The following is a 16876-nucleotide window of genomic DNA, read 5'->3' on the forward strand; positions in this document are numbered from 1 at the left end:
CTCTGTCCCACAGCCCCCACAAAAACCCTTTTCTAATCACAAGCACAAAATGAGAACAAAATGAACTGTGAGGTAAGTAAGACCTGAGTTGAGATCCACTGAATTTTAGAGGCCAAATTACTAAGCCCTCTGGTGCCTCATTGCCTTGTCTATAAAACAAAGATAATACTCTATCAGAGGTTAGAGGATCTCTCTGTGTTTTTAAAAATAAAACTGTATAAACTATATACAGAATAAAGTATGGTCATAAGTTTGAGGTCCTTCTCAGGAAGTTGCATTGATTTAACAGCTAATATGAATGGGTTTCAGTACTATCATAAATAAGAATAACTGATTGGCTAGCACATTAATTCCTTATTTTAACAGATGAGGTTTAGTTAACAGAAATGGAGAAAGACCCTGGGAGTGAGAGATGGGGGAAGAAAGGAGAGTAGTGAGAAAGAGCTGGAAAGAATGAGGAACAAACTTTCAAAACCTCACAAATGAGATCTTAGGCTAGGAGCAAGAATAATCTTGGAGTCATTCTCCATTTAGCAGTAAATGCAGGTACCTAATTTATTTCAAGACCTATGCTTAAATGCTTTGTTTTTTGTTTTAACTTTTATTTACTAATTTAGAGAGAGGAGGGAGGGAAGGATCGATTTGTTGTTCCATTTATTTATGCAGTCACTGGTTGCCCTTGTATGTGCCCTGACCAGGGATCCAATCCATAATCTTAGAATGTGGGGACGACACTAACCAACTGAGATACCTGGCCAGGGCAAATGCTTTGTTTTCAAGTAACACAGCTGCCTTGGTGTATGAAGAAGCATCCCCCCATAGGACACCTCTAAATCAAACTGTTACAATATCTAAATATGGTTGTTATAGTAATGTGTAAACAATGTTACATTTTCAAGCCTCCTGTCTGCCTGTCTGAACCACTAGTTTCTGCAAACTTTACCATATCGCAGCTATGCTTAAGGTAGTCATTGTGACCTCAGCTATGAAATCAGAGCATTCCAGGAGAAAAATCCTCTTTTCAGATATATATATATCTTTACAATGACAAATATCCACAGTCTTGCCATCCTAGTGTCCTAACATCTGGTATAATTTCAGGGAGTACCGACTCACCTTTGCAGAGCACTTTCAAAACATGTTTACAGACAAAGCTTAGAGTCTGAAAATTCGACTCGCCCTTTCTATAGCCAAATGGCATTGCATCAAGAGAGTCAACTATGTTTCACGAAGACAGCTGTTTTGTTAAAACTGGCAGACACTTCATTTTCACTAAACTCTGGGATCCCCAGAGTGCCATTCACTATCTGGATAGGCTATAAATAGTAAATGACATGGTTTCCACAACTGAAGATCATGTAATCTTATTTTAAAATTCAGATTCTCAGTTCACATCTTCTCTTTGAAAAATAGGAAGACAGACTAACTATTCTGAAAGGATTTTGTTGTTAATACGTTCTTAATTTTAGAATACAGAAAGAATATAGATGCATAAAAATAAACATGATTTTTTAAATACAAAATCAAGCATTTATCTGTGTCCCATTAACTAGTGTCTAGCTTTTGGTATCAATCCCATGTGTATAAATGAGAGACACAAAAAAATTACTGAAAAAATAAACAACAAATGGCTAACAGTGGTTCAATTATGGATGGCTTCGTTTTCTTTCTTGTTTTTGTTTCTTTAATCCTCATCAGAGGATATTTTCCCATTGATTTTGAGAAAGAGAGAGAGAGAGGGAAAGAGAGAAGTATCGATGTAATAGAAATACATCGATTGGTTGCCTCCTGCACACACCCCAACCAGGGATGGGGAACCAAAATCGAACTGGGACCCTTCAGTCCATGGGCCAATGTTCTATCCACTGAGCCAAACCGGCTAGGGCTGGTTTTCTTCTTTATGTCATTCTATATTTTCCAAATACCATACACTGAACATGTTTTTTATAAACAGGAAAATAATTATTATTTTAACTGTTAATTTTTAGCATACACTATTAATTCTTTTTTAGAGTATTTCCCTAAGCTTACCAAAAAACTTCCTTTTCACCAAATTGGCAATAGCATTCCCAAATCACCAAGATCACTATGTTACAAAAATGAGCAACTCCCGCTTCATGTTTAACTGCTCACATGTGTGTCATAGCCCTTTCACTATCTAAAATGTGCAAGTCCTCCAGCTGACAGTAGGGAGCACTCTGGGATAGTTAAAAAAAAGCCAACATTTGATTCCACTCTTGGATAGCTACCATTCCAGCTCTTAAAGACCTGACAGACAACAACTTGATGCCCACATCCAACAATACAAAACTGAGCCAGGTGATGTTGATAGTTATGAGGCCTAATCAGGCAATAAACAACAAGCATGTAATTAAGGAATCCATCACACAGATTACAATTATCTAAACTACTCTAACCCCAGGGCATTTTTATCAAAGCAATTTAATTATAAACAAGTTGACAAAGACAATAGAAAAAACTCAGGAAATCTGAAGGAAAAAATATAAATCACATTCAATCTAATTAAAATCACTCTCATTTCCCTCTCAGATGGTTCAAAAACTCACACAAATAAACAAAAGGCCCTGACAATAACGTTAGCGTTAGTAGCCTAATGTGCTTACAAAAACCTTGGGTTTTTTCTTAGTTATTATATTTAGGTCTTCAAGTGCACGGAAGCCCACATCAATCATAAACAATTAGGAGTAACCTGTGTACTAACTCGCATGGGGCATAATGGGCCGTCCCACCGGAAACATCAGCCCCCCAGGGAGAGCAGCAAGCAGTTGTAGGGCAACACAACAACGGTGGAGGTGGAGTGCCTCTCATGGCTGAAACAATCCCTCACCCACTCAGGAGAAAACCCATTACTTCACAAAAAAAGATCACAAAATAATGTAAAAAGACACTCCATCAACCAAGCTAATTACCAAGGGCCACATCTCCAACAGAAACTGAAGGGCTTTTGCCTAACATCTGTTGAATGTTTTCCCCCCATTGTTCTGCAAGGCCAACTTGGGAAAGCAACAGAGAAAATGCAGCATAAAAAACAGCAGGAAAACAAAAACAGAAACAACATGGCAGGCTATCTCCTTGGGAACCTAAGAAGCAGTACCAAATGAGTAAGACCTCAGAAACTTACTGATCTATATTCCCTCGTGTGCTAATTTAGGCATTAATGTGTTTCCAACAAAGAGACTATGACCAAGGACTTCATTCATGTAGGTAGATCAGAAAGTAGAATAAAATGTCAAAGGAAAAAGGAACAGGAGGGAAAGTTGAGGGTTTGAATACTGGATTTTGTTATTCCATACTCAAGTTTATCAATTCACACAAATATGTAATCTCAGATAATAAACCAGGGAAAGAAAAAAGAATACCTTAACGGCATTAGCAAAATTTAGCTTACAAGATAACACAAAACAAGAGAGATAAAATTCTCTCCCCCCTATAGCCTTTAAAAAACACCTTGCAAAAGTTATTTACATTAGCAGGAGAAGCTGTTTTCCCAGAGCTTGCCATAATTAAAGCTCAGCCACCACCATCTGAGGTGCTTGAATATATCTGCTGTGACTTGCCTCTCCCTAAGGAGCTGTAGCTGAAACCGATTAGCTAGTTTCATCAACTCAGTCAGGAACACATCATCTTCTTTGAACTCCAACTCATCCGTATAGATCCAGCGAAGCATTGTCATTGTCACCTCAGGGTTAGCATCTGGTTAAAGAAAGTAAGTAGAGAATCTGAAATCAAAGCACTCATGACACTTAAGCCTTCTTGAGGATCCTTAAAAGTGAGGCTAATAAAGTATATTCTGGTACATCCAACTCAAAGAAATATCACACAGCAAATAAAAATGGTGATTAAGCCCAGCTGGCATGGCTCAGTGGCTGAGCATCGACCTATGAAACAGGAGGTCATGGTTCCATTCCCGGTCAGGGCACATGCCCAGGTTTCTGGTTCAATCCCCAGGGTGGGGCATACAAGAGGCAGCTGATCAATGATTCTCTCACATCATTGATGTTTCTATCTCTTTCTCCTTCTCCCTTCCTCTTTGAAATCAAGAAAAATATTTTTTAAAATGGTGATTTAGCATTCTGAACAGCATCTAACTACAGAAAAGTATTAGCGTTGCAAGAGAGGTAGCTGGGGGAAATGAACCTACTAAAGAAGTAAAATTAAAAAACAAAACAAAAATAAACTGGGGGAAGTCCTAGCCGGTTTGGCTCAGTGGATAAGGCATTGGCGTGGACTGAAGGGCACCAGGTTCAATTCTGGTCAAGGTCACATACTTAGGTTGCAGGCTTGATTCCGGGGCCCTGGTTGGACACTTGCAGGAGGCAACCAATCCATGTATCTCTCTCACATCGATGTTTCTCTCTCGGTGTGTCTCCCCATCCCTTCCACTCTCTCTAAAATATCAACGGGAAAATATCCTCAGGTAAGGATTAACAACAAAAAAATGAGGGGAAATATTTTAAACATATGACAAAGAGTTTACATTCTAATAAAAAGATCTTACCAAAAAAATGAAAAGATAGACATCCAATAGAAAAACAGGCAATAGATATAAATAGGTAATTCACAGAGATAAATAAAAATGGCCAATAAATTTTACCAATAACTAAATACTAGTACAAATTTAAATTAGAATATATTTTTTGTCTCTCACACTATCAAAGATTCTTAGAAGTTCATAAACTTTACACAGCAACTATATATGTAAATTATTAAGAAAAAACTGAGCAAATACAAAGAAATATATGTACTAAGATAGTCAACACAGTATTGTTTTTAATAATTAAAAAACTGGAACAAAAATCTTGGAACCCAATAACGGAGAACAAACTAAATAAATTACATCATATTCACACACTGGAAAACATTGCATCAATTAAGATTTAAATCTATATTCAGCATAAGAGGATAGTTACTACATAGGTTAAAAAAGTAGGCTAGCCCTAACCGGTTTGGCTCAGTGGATAGAGCGTCAGCCTGAGGACTGAAAGGTCCCAGGTTCGATTCCGGTCAAGGGCATGTACCTTGGTTGCGGGCACATCCCCAGTAGGAGGTGTGCAGAAGGCAGCTGATTGATGTTTCTCTCTCATCAATGTTTCTAACTCTCTATCCCTCTCCCTTCCTCTCTGTAAAAAATCAATAAAATATTTTTTAACAAAAGTAGGCTAAAAAAACATACATTACATAATACCATTTTTTGTTAGATATATTTGTCTGAGTATATATATGCGTATAAGGGTGTTAAAACTCCAATTCTAGGCCCCACCTCGAGTTTCTGATTCATTAGATCTGGGGTGGGCCTGAGAATAAGAACTTCATACACACATACATAAATACACACACCACACGCGTATATAGTTTTGTGTCTGTCTCCCAAACAAGCACTAACCAGGTCTGACTCTGTTCAGAATTCCAGAATCAAGGACATTCAGGGTGGTATGGCCTTAGTCAGATTGACCTTTTATCTGTCCCTCTGTCTATTGAGAAATTAGAAGGATTATACACTAAAATATCAACCCTTGCTGAAACCGGTTTGGCTCAGTGGATAGAGCGTCGGCCTGCGGACTGAAGGGTCCCGGGTTCGATTCCGGTTAAGGGCATGTGCCTGGGTTGCGGGCACATCTCCAGTGGGAGATGTGCAGGAGGCGGCTGATCGATGTTTCTCTCCCATCGATGTTTCTAACTCTCTATCTCTCTCTCCCTTCCTCTCTGTAAAAAATCAATAAAATATATATTTTTTTAAAATAAATAAAATAAAATAGAATATCAACCCTGGTGGAAGTCATAATTAATTTTTCTTATAGTTCCCTTTTTCCTGATTTTTATTTAATGAACATGTATTACTTATTTAATTTTTAAGGTAAAGTCCCTATAGCAACTGGGGAAATGCTTGGAATGAAAGTCACAGTATAAAATATCAAAACTATGATCACATAAAACCATGGTCTACATCAGTGGTCCTGGGCTCGCAGAATCAGCATCATCTGCAAGCTTGTTAGAAATTCTTATTCTCAGGCTCACCCCAGATCTAATGAATCAGAAAACTCTGGAGGTGGGGGCCTAGAATTTGGGTTTTAACAAGTCCTTCATGTGATACTGATGACTAGCTAAGGTCTAAGAAACTATACTCAATTCTTCATTATGTAGGAAAGGCAAAACATGGGCCAGTAACATCTTATTAACTTAATAATTAGGCAACAACTGATTAGCTCTTATTAACCCACTCTCTTCCAAATGTAGTGGGAGATAAAACAACCAGATATTTTTTTAAAAGGCATAAAAAAAAAAAGTGAAAGAAAATACACCAAAATATTAATAGTGATCATGTTAAGGCTTATTTTTTCCTTTCTCTCCCTTACCTGGCAATGTATTTTTTTCTTTTAAAAAAAAATATATATATATATATATATATTTTTTTAAATATATTTTATTGATTTCCCACAGAGAGGAAGGGAGAGAGATAGAGAGTCAGAAACATCGACGAGAGAGAAACATCCATCAGCCGCCTCCTGCACATCTCCCACTGGGGATGCGCCCGAAACCCAGGTACATGCCCCAGGGACCCTTCAGTCCGCAGGCCGACGCTCTATCCACTGAGCCAAACCGGTTTTGGCAAAAATATATATTTTTTATTGATTTCAGAGAGGAAGGCAGAGGGGGGAGAGATAGAAACATCACTGTTGAGAGAGAATCATTGATCGGCTGCGTCCTGCACATCCCACACTGAGGATCGAGCCTGCAACTTGGGCATGTGCCGTTTGGGAATCGAACCATGACCCCCTGGTTCATAGGTTAACACTGAACCATAAAACCGGGGTGGCAATGTATTTTTTTTAAACCTGGTAATGTATTAACAGAACTTTAAAAATGTTTTGAGAAATAATTAAAGTATGCTCTTGTTTGTGTGTTGAGAGAGCAGATTTTCGTGGATGACCTGCTGCTCTCCCACAATGCCGGCAGTATTGGAATAAACGCTCATATATGATTCAACCCTGTCTCTGCTGAATTGGCTCAAGTGGTGACAGGCAGCCTGGATCCACTGTTGTCTGGTTTCATATTCTGGCAACCCCGATGAGACTGACAAGTGAGGGACCCGTCTCGGGTACCAGGGATCCCACTTGCTGCCTGGACTGGAGGTTCCTTGGCTGAGGTCTGGGCTCTTTTAATTCTCAGTGCTGCCAGGAATTTTCCTGTTTTGAGATCCAGCCACAGCCTCAGGAATCCCCATTGCCTCACTTAACACCTAAGTTGAATCAAGTGTTTTTGTATGGCATGAGAAACATTTACTGCCTCTCATCTGGGCAAGCCTGATCAGCTCTGGGTGGCAAGAGACCTCTATGGTCCTTGCCTGGTCTCCGAGCCCTAATCTGACCCACTCTGGGATGAGAGACACGCTCTGCTTCAGTGGTTTTTCTTATCCAGGGCATTCTGAGGCTGCCTCCTGCACACCCCATACTGGGGAAGGAGCCCACAACCAGGGCATGTGCCCTGACCAGGAATCAAACCAGCGACCTCTTGGTGCATGGGATGATGCTCAATCCACACCGGCAGGGCAGTACATCATAATACTTAACAGCAACTTTAACTCAGTGACTATCTAACCACAGATTGTATCATAGTGAATTGAGAATTTCTAGAGTTTAGGAAAGTACAATGTTAATGCCTTTAAAGATGCCCGAACTCCCTTCCTGTATAATAGTAAGCATTATTCCTATTATAGCAGGTTTGATTCCTGCTATAAGGTTTGCTTTCAGGAGTGAGACTCTGCAGAGTCAAGTTTTTTGTGGCTTTACTAAGATAGCTAATAGGCATCTTTACCTTATAAAATTTATCTTTCAAGAAGTGTATCATGGGCGAGGGATCCAAGGAGATGGTGGCATATGTGGACCTGTTCATGTTTAATGTGTTTTGCCCAGCAGTCCTGCTGAACTGCCTGGGTGGGTGTGGGTGTGGTTGCCTAAATCTGGGGCTGCAGTAGCTGAGACTGCCTAAGAAGCCTGTGTGTTATGCGATACTTGGAAGCACCAACTGCATTGCTGGCCAGCAATTTGAGGGAGATTGGAAATCGGTTCTTGTAAACAAGTGTATAAATAGTGTAAAAGCTGTATTTTAAAGTGGTCGAATTTCTTCCTCTCTAAAACCAATAGAAACATTTTTTAAAATGTTATGGTGTCCTAAAAAAGTAAAAAAAGTTTTGTTTTTTTTTTTGTTTTTTTTTAAATATATTTCATTGATTTCTTACAGAGAGGAAGGGAGAGAGACAGAGAGTTAGAAACATCGATGAGAGAGAAACATCGATCAGCTGCCTCCTGCACATCTCCCACCGGGGACGTGCCCGCAACCCAGGTACATGCCCCTGACCGGAATCGAACCCGGGACCCTTCAGTCCGCAGGCCGACGCTCTATCCACTGAGCCAAACCGGTTTCGGCAAGTTTTTAATTTAATGTTTAAATTAGACATTTTACACCTTTGTGCAAGTTTTTCTTCTTATGCAATTTTAGTTGTTCCAGGGAGCAGTCAATATTTCATTTTTTTTCCACTCTTATGCATTTTGATTGCATACAGTATTTCACAATTACACATAAAGTTATGCTATGTGAATTACCTATGACAGAATCCATCTGAGACAGGTCAGATGATAAGGTTAAAAAAGACCATTTTATAGTTCTGCTGCCTAACTGCTTCCTACAACTGTCATACCCATTTATAATGAGACTGGCAATGTGCAAGAGGACCAATTTCATGAGCCCCACACCAGTGGGATCGTCAATTTTTGACAATGTAGATATCAAAAGATGCTAACTTATTCTAAACTTTGTTCTAACAAAGCTGGATATTTTATTTTATTATCTCTTCTAATCTTTGTAAACTATCTGTTCATGTAATCAAGATCCTATCATGCATTTTATAAAGAACTAGAGGCCCAGTGCATGACATTCATGCACTGGAGGAGGGATCCCTCAGCCGGGCCTGCACCCTCTTGCAGTCCAGGACTCCTCGGGGGATGTTCAGTGGACGGATCAGGCCTAAGTCAGCAGTCAGACATCCCTCTTGCAGTCTGGGGCTTTCATAGTCTGGGGCTCTCGCAGTCCGGAACCCCTTGCTCCTTACTGCCCCCCTGCAGCAGAGGCGGGAGAGTCTCCCACCACTGCCGTTGCACTTGCCAGCCTCTGAGCTTGGCCTCTGGCTGAGTGGTACTCCCCCTGTGGGAGCACACTAACCACTAGGGGGCAGCTCCTGTGTTGAGCATCTGTCCCCTGGTGGTCAGTGCACATCATAGCAACCATTTGTTCCCCTGTTCAGTTGATTTGCAATTAGGGTTTTATTATATAGGATACCTCCTGACCTAATGGGTTTTAATGTTATCCACAGTTGTTATGTAAGGGTCAAAGATATATGGCTTCAAAAGACTTAAAATTGAAAGGCTCAGTCAGAGATTTCAGTCATATAAACTGGTGCTGTTCCAGTAAAGACTGCTTCCCAAGTAGATGTTTTAGTTACAGACATGAATGCATGTGCACATGTAAAGGCATGTGTGTATACTGTTGTGCTTACAACTCTGAATTAGGGACCTCAGGTTAAACCAGCCGTGGGCAAACTACGGCCCACGGGCCGGATCCGGCCAGTTTGAAATGAATAAAACTAAAAAAAAAAAAAAAGACCGTACCCTTTTATGTAATGATGTTTACTTTGAATTTATATTAGTTCACACAAACACTCCATCCATGCTTTTGTTCCGGCCCTCCGGTCCAGTTTAAGAACCCATTGTGGCCCTCGAGTCAAAAAGTTTGCCCACCCCTGGGTTAAACCCTAGAAATGATCATACAGTGAGTTCACTCACAGTAGAGAAGCATTAGACATCTGCTCCCCTAAATCCTTGAGATAAGTGCCTACTTAACCTTTGCAACACTGCTCACCTCTGACACCTTATCAGGCCTAGTTAGTGTCTTCTGTACCTTAACATAAAGCAATTATATTACCATACACACAGCCCTGGCCTGCAATGATTTATTATTAGCCCATTTCCTCTAACAGAGTATGAGCTCAGTCTGTATTGCAAGGACTGTGTTATAACGATCTCAGTGTTCCCAGTACTACACATGGAAAACAGTACCTTCTGAATGGTCAGCAAAGACAATTTAGCAAAATTTCCACAGAGCCAATCACTTCTGGAAGTAACTCATAATTTAATGCCTAGGTATTCTCCTTATCATGCATTAAAATTCTCATGACTATTAACAGCAGCATTAAATTTAAAATTTGGTTTTTTAAAACAACAGAGTACCATCTGAAAATGCATTTTGAAGTCAACTTTCAAAAATGATGTTTTTATGTCTACTTACCATCATATTTACCCAAATTCTACACAACATAATGTGGCATAAAACAATTAAATAATAACTTTAAACAGCTCAATGCACCTATTCAAATTCCAAAGAATGAAGCTCATTCTTTGTTGTTTTAAAAACATGTTTTTATTGATATTAGAGAAAGAGAAAGGGCGAGGGAGGGAGGAGAAAGAGAGAGAAAATATTGATGAGAGAGAGAAACATCTATTGGTTGCCTTCCGTACATACCCCAACAGGGGACTGAACCTGCAACCTGGGTATGAGCCCTGATTGGGAATTGAACCAGGAACCTTTTGGAGCATGGCACGACGCTCAACCAACTGAGCCCCACCAGCCAGGGCACTCATCCTTTGATTTTAAATAAAATATATTCCTATTCCTTGGAGTAACTGTTACTTCTGAATTCAGTTCTTACAGATCAGGAAAAGTACTTTGGTAGTTATGATTTAATTTTAGGCAACTGAACACGTCGACTTCTTCTTGGAGTGAAAGAAAAATTGTTTTCTACACATGCTCCCATATTTATAGTATACTATTATATGAAAAGAGTTTCTGGACAGACATTTATATTTTATAAATTATAAAAATACTGTAGATACTCAAATATTTACTATTTATTAGCTAGATAGTAAATGAAGGTATTCACAAAGTATAACCTACTGATTCACTATATTTAACTAGTTCATGGTCACCACTGATCAATAAGAAAAGTATTCTTGCCCGATCCGGTTTGGCTCAGTGGATAGAGCGTCAGCCTGAGGACTGAAGGGTCCCAGGTTTGATTCCAGTCAAGGGCATGTACCCTGGTTGTGGGCACATCCCCAGTAGGGAGTGTTCAGGAGGCAACTGATCGATGTTTCTAACTCTCTATCTCTCTCCTCTCCTCTCTATAAAAAAGCAATAAAATATATATATTTTTAAAAAATATTCTACTTTTGTTAAACCACAAATATTTCAAAACAACACACCTTAACCTTCTGCCAAGACTTCTTGTGCTGGCAGTTTTGAGTCCCCAACCGGTCAGAGGCTCACCTGACAGGTCCAGCTCCTTGGTGGAAGACAAATTGGCCAGACTCCAGCTGTCACTGCGGGCCGCCAGGACAAACTTGTGAGCATTGATGTGCCTTCCCCCAACCTTTATCTTTAGATCACTGATGAAGAAACATATCCACAAATATAAAAAGAAAAATGTCACCATAACTAGGTATAGCTAGAATTCACAGCTGATATTCATCAACATACATCTGCAAAAGAAAAAAAATCACAGCAAATTTCTTTCTCTATGCTAGCACTTAATTCTGATGGGTCATGTTTCTAATGTGTTGCTAGACACACTTTCTATTTCTAATTTATGGCTTTAGTTCACATGGATGTTCTGCTTTCAAAGACATCTAAACGAATTCTTAAGGTGGTGAACCTACAAGTTAAATAGGATCATTAACGTTCATATAAAAAGTAGAAAAGGTTTTATGAGCAATAAATCAAGATAATCATCAGGGGAGAAAGACAGAAAGCCTGAAGATTGTGATGTCAGCTCTGAGTAGATAGTGCTGCCATGCTCCCTACCACATTAATGCATAAGTACAATAAAAACAGAAAAAGTTATGACCAAATTAGCTTTGATAAAACAGTCAAGTATATGAGACCCAGTATCTAGATTACTGTTCTTATGAGAAACATTCAGACCTTTTATTGGCCATTTTTTACTCAACCATTTATAAAGAAATACAGTGAGAGAAATACTTTCTTTCAAACATGTTTCCATATTTATGACATACTATTATATGAAAAGAGCCTTCCAAATAGTTATCTATGTTTAACTCTGAAATGTCAAATACTAAGGCAGGAAAGCATCTAGGCAGTTAACAAAACCTAAAAATGACCTACTGAGCTGACACAGTATGTGCCATATGGCTATGCTGACAGCAATCCCAAGTCATGAATTATCATTACCCTGCTTGTATTTGTGTTTTTTAAATTTTCATACTCCCTCTAAAATAACTGTTAGGTTGGAAAGCTTTTAGAAACTAAATACACAAAAACTATTACATGAATGAATACATAAAACTATTATATTAATTAACTTATCCACTTAAAAGGAGACCCAACCAGAATATTGTTTCTATATAATGCTTCATGCAGACACATTTTACCCCACAAAAGCACTATCTAGATTAGAACATACTTAGTAACTATGTAAGAAGCATATCAACAATTCTAGTTCGATTGAAGAGAAAACTGGATGGAGAAACTGAAACTGAAAAATCGGTTTTTGAAGCAGGTGCTCTTTTACCAATAAACTTTTTTCCATAAGCATGCATTTTGTTGAAGAATTTAAATAGTTTTTTAAGATATATTTTTATTAATTTCAGAGAGGAAAGGAGAGGGAGATAGAAACACCAATAATGAGAGAGAATCATTGATCCACTGCCTCCTGCACGCCCCCTCCTGGGGATCGAGCCAGCAACCTGGGCATGTGCCCTGACCAGGAATCAAACCATGACCTTCTGGTTCTATTATCTGTGCCTAAGATAAGCAGGAAACAGACAAAATCTTGCCTTAAGAAACTTACATTCTAGAAACTCAATACAGAGAAATAAACGTGGGAAGAAAGTCAACAAGAGATGAGAAGTTGAGCCCAACCGATGTGGTTCAGTGGTTGAGTGTTGACCAACCATGAACCAGGAAGTCAGGGTTCGATTCCCAGTCAGGGCGTATGCCTAGGTTGCAGCCTTGATCCCCAAGTAGGGGTGTGCAAGAGGCAGCCGATCAATGATTTTCTCACCACTGATGTTTCTAACTCTCTACCCCTCTCCTTTCCTCTCTCTGAAATCAATAAAAATGTATTTTAAACAAAAGAGAGAGGAAAAGTTGCAATGTGGCCTGGGAATAAAGCTAAAGGGCTGGCTTCTCCAAACTGGCCCTGTGTCCGAGGAGCTCACCTATACTGCTCCTGCTCATAGAGGTCGGCCACAATCGTCAGCAGGCGGCTGATGAAGGACTCACTGCTGTTTTCCTTGTTTGCTTGTGCGGCCAAAAGAGTGCATCTCTTCTCTGTCTCTGCCAATTTCTTCTGCAGCTTGACATACTCTTGTCGGAGAAGCATCAAGTGCTTCTCCAACTTGGCCACCTCCTCTGCAAGGGAAATAAAGAATCAAGTTTACCATAGCATGTATAAAGCAGACAGCATTCATTAATCCCTCATTCCACAGATAGGATGGCTACCTTTTTTTTTTTAATCTTCACCTGAAGACATGCTTAGAGAGAGGATGGAAGAGAAAGAGAGGGGGAGAGAAAGAGAGAGAGAAACTTATCGGTTGCCTTCCATACATGCTCCTATCAGGGATGGAACCCACAACCTTTCAGTGCACAGGACAATGCTCAACCAACTGAGCCACTCCGGCTGGGCTCTACTTCTCCTTTTTTAAATATATTTTTTATTTATTTCAGAGATTAAGGGAGAGGAAGAGATAGAAACATCAATGATGACAGAGAATCATTGGTCAACTACCTCCTGCATACCCCATACTGGGGATCGAGTCCACAAACCTGGGCATATGCTCTGACCGGGAGTTGAACCGTGACCTCCTGGTTCATAAAGAATGGTTTTATTTCAGGGTGTCACTGGATCATTGGGCCAAAAAGACCATCATGGTCCAGGGGTTTCTCTTCTCAGTTTCCCTTGAAGATCAATATTCAATATATGACAATGAACAGACACACACATAAGATGCTAACAGGTACCTGCCCTACAAATCCTTTACCATTAAGCCAGGAGGCTCAAGGAAAGAAAATTACCAAAATCATCTAGAAGTCTTTTTCAAACCACTAGTAGTAACTAACTTTCACATGTCACATGATGTTCTAAAAGCTTTGTGAATCCTCACATGCAAACTTCATGACACACCCAAGTAGTAGGCCCTATTAGTAACACACTTTACAGATGAGAACACTGCGGCATAGAGAGATTAATAATTTGCATAAGAACAGCGTGGATAGATTGGAGAGCATTATGCTAAGCGAAATAAGCCAGAAAAAGGTAAATATCACACGATCTCTCTCATTTGTTAAAAATAATGAACAACATAAACTGGTGAACAAAAATAGATCTAGAGACATAGAAGCATCGAACAGACCGTCAAACCTCAGAGGGAAGGCAGGGAAGTAAGAGATCAACCGAAGGACTTGTATGCATGCATATAAGCAGAACCAATGGACACAGACTGTAGGGGAGAGAGGGCCTGTGCTGGGGGTGGGAATGGGCAGGGAGAGGTCAATGGGGGAAAAAGGAGACATATGTAATACTTTCAACAATAAAGAATTTAAATTTTTAAAAAAAGAAAAAATTTGCATAAGGTTACAAAGCTGGTGAGAGGTGGGGCTGTGAGGAGCCCAGGCATTCTCATTCTCATTCCAGGGCCTGTGACTTATTAACCACTGCCCTAAACTATCTGACACCTGCCCTCCTTCAGGAGAGGATCAGGGCAGTCAATAATGGTTCAGATGGAAGCAAGTCGTATTCCACAGGTGTGCTGGGGCAGATTAAAAAGGTTGAGAACCACTATATTTGATTCATTAAATTCAATAAATATTTACCAAGTGTCTACTAGGCAGGTGCCAGACACTGCATAATATTAATCAAAATCAGACATATCTTCCCTAAAAGCTTTTAGTTACTGGGGAAGTAAACTTTTATATAACAATTGTAACAATCAAATGCAAAAACTACAACAATAATGAATACATACTAGAAAAAAAGAACAAAACTGTAAGAACCTATAATAAAGAAATTTAACTTAGGATATCAGGAAAGGCTTCCCCTAAGTAAGGAACAGTCAGGGAACTTTACCTTGGCTCTAGAGTTTTGGTGGGGAATCACACAACCATGCAAATTACCTCCATAAATCAAAGTCTAACTATTGGAACAATGGTGCTGCTATAGTCAGTCTCTGGGCCTCAGTCCTTTACCCTTCTATTTCCCACCACAGATATTCCAAATCTTGATACTATCCTCAAGCCCATCTCTAACCCAATCTGCCTCATTCTGAGTCAATGCCGTTTAGGTAAAAGGCCAATTGAAGTGCAATGTTTTTGTTCATTCATTGATTTGTTCAAAGATTTTCATCTCTTAAGTGGACAACTGCATAACTTAGTCATCCATTAAAAATTTACTAAGTACCTATGCAGTGCCAGTGTCGAAGTAAAAAAATACACCCTGGTACATTTTTATTTTTTACAAAGTTATAGGGTAATGAAGAAGAAGAGCTGGTAAACAAAACAATTCAATAACAACTAACAGCACTCTGACATGGAATACAGATAGAGCATGAAGCAAGACCACCTGTATTAAGCTAGTGCAAGGAAAGACATCCCAGAAAAGTGGTGTTTTACATCAAAAGATTTAAACCAAAGGTGGGGAACCTTTTTTCTGCCAAGGGCCATTTGGATATTTATAAGATTATTCGTGGGCCATACAAAATTATCAACTTAAAAATTAGCCTGCTATATTTGGTCAGACATTTAATTAACTCACCCCTAGTGCCTTGGCAGGGCCGGACCAAATGATTTCGAGGGCCTTATACAGCCCGTGGGCCACACGTTCCCCACCCGATTTAAATGGAGCCTGTAAGGTTTGTAGCATTCTGAGCCCAGAAAATGCAAAGAAAAGGCTTCAGCCTTTTACAGTCTTGGTCAGATTCTCCTTTCAAACCAGTATCAGTCAACAGGTTTGTGAAACAGACATAGTACTTGGCTCTACGACGAATACAAATAATTAGAAGGCAAGACCTAGCCTAGTCCTCCAAGAGCTCACTGGAAAAAATGTCTGCCACTCACCTGCCTGTGCTTAAGTCAACTGAAAACGGTGGCCAGAGGATAAGTCATCTTGCTAGTTCAACCTAGGGTTATAGCCCCCTTGCTGAAGAGAGAGCTTCCATGTTTTCACAGGGGCAGCCTGTGGCTATGGACTACAGATTCTTCTTCCATGAACCAAACTGAACGAACCCATTAACCTTGGTTTCAATCACATAATAGTCTCGGCCAGCGGTTCTCAACCTGTGGGTCACGAACAATGAAAATACATCCTGCATATCTGATATTTACATTATGATTCATAACAGTAGCAAAATTACAGTTATGAAGTAGCAACAAAAATAATTTTATGGTTGGGGGTCACCATAACATGAGGAACCGTATTAAAGGGTCGCAGCATTAGGAAGGTTGAGAACCACTGTTCTAGGCAACCTTAATATTTTGCTCAAAAGCTCCAACCCATCAGGACTATAGCATGAGTAATTAACTCTGCACTTCCATGTCACTTAACTCACCAATCTACATGTATTTATGATGCACCTACAGTGCACTAAGCATTATGGTAGATTATGAGTTGCTCTCTGAGAGTTTTGAAAAAGGGCAGTCTAATTTGCACCTCTTGCAAACAACGAAGCACCAAAGTAGTATCAAATGTAAAAATAAGGGGTGGGGTGGACTGGAGGGGGTCAAAAGAGGTAAT

At 39.6% G+C, this 16876-nt stretch overlaps 1 protein-coding gene across 2 annotated transcripts in view; it reads right to left on the bottom strand.

Annotated features, from left to right (window-relative positions):
- The window catches only part of ANKFY1 (ankyrin repeat and FYVE domain containing 1), a 67046-nt gene that overhangs the window by 38228 nt on the left and 11942 nt on the right, over nucleotides 1-16876 (bottom strand). The window contains exons 2-4 of one of the 2 annotated variants that reach the window (XM_081110637.1): nucleotides 13308-13500; nucleotides 11398-11516; nucleotides 3579-3714 (exon numbers count right to left, since the gene is read on the bottom strand). In XM_081110637.1, coding sequence (XP_080966763.1) covers nucleotides 3579-3714; nucleotides 11398-11516; nucleotides 13308-13500 — 448 coding nt within the window. Of the gene's footprint in view, nucleotides 1-3578; nucleotides 3715-11333; nucleotides 11517-13307; nucleotides 13501-16876 lie in introns of both variants that reach the window. The other variant, XM_081110638.1, reaches the window with a different exon arrangement.

Source organism: Myotis nattereri, assembly GCF_964212035.1.
Source record: "Myotis nattereri genome assembly, chromosome: 16".
Classification (NCBI taxonomy): Eukaryota; Metazoa; Chordata; class Mammalia; order Chiroptera; family Vespertilionidae; genus Myotis; species Myotis nattereri.